Source organism: Arachis ipaensis, chromosome B04, assembly GCF_000816755.2.
Source record: "Arachis ipaensis cultivar K30076 chromosome B04, Araip1.1, whole genome shotgun sequence".
In the NCBI taxonomy this organism is placed as follows: domain Eukaryota; kingdom Viridiplantae; phylum Streptophyta; class Magnoliopsida; order Fabales; family Fabaceae; genus Arachis; species Arachis ipaensis.
This window is the reverse complement of record NC_029788.2, coordinates 123,645,920-123,650,488: the sequence shown is the minus strand read 5'-3', so window position 1 is coordinate 123,650,488 and position 4,569 is coordinate 123,645,920. Positions and strand designations below refer to the sequence as shown.

The window sequence follows — 4,569 nt, the reverse complement described above, 5'->3', positions numbered from 1 at the left end:
TACATAAAGACAATTATAAAATCTCGATTCACATATCCACCTATCTTGGTATCCTTGGCAGTTGGCACCAACTAAATTCCATGTGATTAGAGAGATTCCATTGTTTTCATGTTTCACTTTCAATTTATTTCATACGGTATAGTCAATTAATTTTTTTTAACATTTTAATATTTTACTTATATTATTTTGTCTAGTTCTTATTCACCAATTTTCTACATATCATTATGTGGAGGTTTTGGTGTGAAATGGAGATATTAATTAAGCACACAAATTTGAGGGTAATTGTTGAGTGAATAGCGTTGTGTGCAGAAGTAGTTTATTTGGAAATCATGGACTCGTCTCTGAACAAGTTCTGGTTCTTTGTTGTGACTGCAGACAAGAAGCGTGATGTTTATAGCTGTTTGCAAGAAGCAAATGAGTCAAGTAATTAATTTTGAGTTACCAAAGTATAACAATTTCAACAGAGCTTCGCACTCCTTATATGTAAGATTGCCCTTTCTAGATGCAGAACCAACTGTGAAAATTAAGATGATGGAGTTCACAAGAGATGCATGAGTAAACCTTATTACATTAGTCTAAGTTTCATTCATTTGTGGGTTCTTTATCCATCTTTTTGTTCCGAATACTACTTCAGTTTTCGTGTTAATTCAGTGCCTGAGGTATTACTTGTGTCATTTATAGTGTGTGTATTTCTTGCTCCTTGCATCAAAGAATTGGCTGAAATGTCTTTGGTTAATAGTTATCAACATCTAATTTTGTATAGAACACAGAGTTCTTTACCCAACCAACTTATAAAAAGCGCCAAATCACTCCTAAGTTACAGTTGCACAACTTGGAATTACAAAACAAGACTAGAATAGACAGCCAACACACACACACACAAAAAAACTTAATACTAAATTGATCAGATAAGGTAATTTGGTCTCCACAAATTTGTTGCCGCCCTGAAATTTTCGAGAATTACTCTCTTTAGACATATGGATTCTTTCATGGCTTTTAATAAAATTTTTAATATGCATGCTAGATAAATAAGTGTTTGTCATTTTATTATAAAACAATTAACTCACTAAAAAATATCATAATAACTCAAATTAGTCTCCTTAAAACCAAAGAAAGGAGCAATCCGTGTGACAGGAGTAATTCTTAAAGACTTCTAGAGCAATAAAGATTTGTTAGGAACATCCTTACACAGAAATTTATTTAGCATTGCTATCCGTAATACAAAGCTCAATGAATAATAATCCAAGTGTTATAAGGTAGAGCCCAATGATTAAAGTATCTGATCCATGGAGCATGGGAATGGACCAAATAAGGAACATAACAACATGAATGCGAGTGAAATTTGCACCCAGAAGAAGCAGTACAGAAACAGCCCATATAGCCACAAGGAAACTGAACAATTCAATCAAGGGAAGGCATGCTTACATGATGTCACTTGTGCTCCAAGCTTAACGAGAAATGAGTAGTTAGTTAGAAGTTACGAGTTCTAAGGCTGCTGCTCTTTTTTCCCCCTCACATATTGCTTTTTGCTCTAGCTAAGTACACACTTTAGATGGCTAGTCTTTTTATCTTATAGTTGATGGATAAAAATACTTCAATTACAAGAAGATAAAATCCCTTGGATTACAAATCAATTCAATTTTCATCTTTTTCTTAAAATCGAACAATATAATTGATTTGCAAACCAAATTAGTTCAAACAGTGGTTCCAAACTCATCTTTATTACATTTTCTTCTATGTTTCCACTGGGTTATATTTTGTGATCGGAAAACTAGCCCCTTTTAACTCCACCATCAGGTTAAGTTTCTCGAGATTTGTAATATGCAGCAGCAGCGGCACATTGGTCATCACTCATCATCGTCATTCATATTATGAAGCCCTTAATACCTTCATTTTATTTCTTTCGGAGATGTTGTCGATGGTGATTGGAACCAATGACATAACTCGTGGGTTTCTGTTTCTAGGCATTAATGGTGTCCTAATTCATGAGTTGCCATTGGTGAACTCTCTTGCATTTGAGAAGAGGAACTTACTGAGCTTTGGGGAAGCTTTTGATATGTCCCTTCCACCAATGGTACACATCAGCATGATGTTTTTTATTTTCGCTCTGGATTTGGTCCTCCTCTTCGCAGTTTACCCGGTTACCCCGGAACACAATGTGTTCTTCTACTCCTCTGCATATTAATGCCGTTGTATTACTTCGCTGAACTAGCACATAAAGCAGCTGGCATTGCTGTAGAGTTAGGTTCATACAAGATGCCCCTCATATGGTTTTCTACTTTAGGGGGGCTTGGCATGGCCCTGATTTGTGGTTCAATGGTACTGCTGATAGTCTTTTTATCATGGCTATATGCAAGAAGAAGAGGACTGCAATTCCAAGGAATAAGGATGAATGCGGATGTCATAATAGGGGCTTTGAATGCCTGAATAACTCATTGATCTCTCTTGTTTTAGCAATATTTGGAATTGGACCGTGTAATAACTTATAGAATATCTTCCTATCCACAACTTATAGTTTGAATATTTTTGCAATGGATTTGTAACTGGTTTACGATGGATGTGTCTCTGGCTATGGTATAAGAAATGGTCGATATTTGAGCTTTTAACTGGGAATTCACTTTTTTACATGCCCCAAACCTTAAATGTCATTTGTTTGGATCATCAAACTTATGTCTAGAAACAGACCAAGAGACTAACAAGACATCATTATCATGGAACGCATATACACAATATAACATGTAATTTCTTTTCAATATGACTTCAGTGAAATTAAATACTAGTAAAACACAAACCGAAATCTCACTGGGTAAATCATACAGCTATGATTAAATAGTATACTCCAAGTAATTGTTAATCAAGTACACATAGTTCCTTATCCAACCAACTTATAAGTACCAAACCGCTTTGAATTACAAAGATCGGCAAACATAAACACAAAATAGACATTCATTTAGCATAGCTATCCCTAATACAAAAGTCACGGATTCATCTCAAAATAACTCTTGGGTTCTCTCTTTGGCTGCAGCTTTTCATTCCCATTTGGTTGTTGCTTTTTTCGGGACCAACATATGCAGTATAATCCAAGTATTATAAGGTAGATCCCAATGGTTAAAGTATCTGAACCTTGGAGCATGAGAATGGACCAAATAAAGAACATAGCAACATGAATGCGAGTGAATTTTGCACCCAGAAGAAGCAATACAGTAACAGAACATATAATCACAAGGAAACTGAACAATTCAATCAAGGGAACCAACTTGGACATGTTTACATGTTGATTTATCGGCTTCAGAACAGGGCATAGCAGATTCCTAAGTGTCTCCGTATATTTCCTCAAACCAATTTCTTCATTGACCTTTGCGGTACATATGGCGAATAGATTTAAATAAATATAAATCAGTACCATATCGGCAAGCGCCATACATAACCCAAGTTCTGCAGCTACCTTGAGGCGGTACTCTGGCATGGTTTCCGTGTGGTCGTGCTGCTGGGCCTGTTCAGAAATAAAGAAGAAACAAAGAAATAGAAAGGTGAATTGGAAACTGAGTAATCTATGTACTTGGAAGAAGTAATAACGAAATTGGGCGCACCTTATTATTCCCCGAAGCCATGGGTGCACCAGAGGAGTGAGTTTGGTTGAAATCATGGTCTTGTTTGTGGTTCTGAACCATCCTACCTTGGTTGTGTACAAGAGGGAGAGGGCAATGAACAAGAGAGGAAAAAGTCGAGGGTTTCAGAGCTGCAAACGTAACATGCGGTATTGCCCTTCGGAAAAGGATAAATTATTCTTACTGTTAATAAAGCTTAAGAACTAAGCAGTTCCCTTCGGTGGGACCATCAACCCATTAGTTAATTTATTAATTAAGAGATATCAATATGAATTATCAACCATTGATCATACTTAGGGAGAGAGAAACGAAAAAGGGGTCTGCGTCTTTCCTCACACTTTACTTTGTTTCGTAATTCCAGTTCAATCAGCAAATCGGAAACCCTATGTCATCGGAAGGGCATCCACTTGACGGTGTAAGCAATAGTATCTTACTCTGTGTTGCTTTGCTTTTTTACAAAATTTCCCCCAAATTAACACGTTTCGGATTCTTTCAGGCCTCCGATCCACCGTCGGAGGAGGTGCCACGCTCAGAAAATGAACAAGAACGCTCACCTGAACCAGTAAGTTACTAATTCCTAAGCTGCTGCTACTACCCTACTACTACTGAACCATAAACACTGAATCCTAAATCCTATATCTTAAATATTTCAAGTGCAATAAAATCTATTGGATTACAAAATCAATCAATATTCTAGTCTCTTCTTAAAATCCAACAAATATAATTGATTTGCAAATCAAGTTACTTCAAACATAGTGTGTCAGTGTGTGGTTCCGGACTCACCCTTATTACATTTTCTCCTATGTTTTCACTGGATTATATTTTATGATAGGAAACTAGCCCTTTTTATTCTATCATCACGATAATTTAAGATTTGCATTATGCAGCAGCAGCTTCCGGAGTGGCTGCGGAAGCTGCTGCGGGAGCGGGAGCAGGGGCGGGGGCGGGAGTGGGAGCCGGA

General features: G+C 36.9%; 2 protein-coding genes across 5 annotated transcripts in view; one reads left to right on the top strand and one right to left on the bottom strand.

The window, feature by feature from the left end:
* Positions 2,798 to 3,903, bottom strand: LOC107635161. The gene is made up of 2 exons (XM_016338547.2): positions 3,591 to 3,903; positions 2,798 to 3,493 (listed from the first exon to the last, which is right to left on the bottom strand). Exons 1-2 carry the CDS (start codon positions 3,669 to 3,671, stop codon positions 2,978 to 2,980), a joined length of 597 nt encoding a protein of 198 aa, XP_016194033.1. The 5' UTR covers positions 3,672 to 3,903; the 3' UTR covers positions 2,798 to 2,977.
* The window catches only part of LOC107638096 (probable glucan endo-1,3-beta-glucosidase A6), a 14,092-nt gene continuing 13,416 nt past the window's right edge, over positions 3,894 to 4,569 (top strand). For all 4 annotated transcript variants that reach the window (XM_016341268.2, XM_021121904.1, XM_021121906.1 and 1 more), the window contains exons 1-2: positions 3,894 to 4,023; positions 4,105 to 4,170. The gene's annotated coding sequence lies outside the window, so the exon portion shown is untranslated. The remainder of the gene's footprint in view (positions 4,024 to 4,104; positions 4,171 to 4,569) is intronic.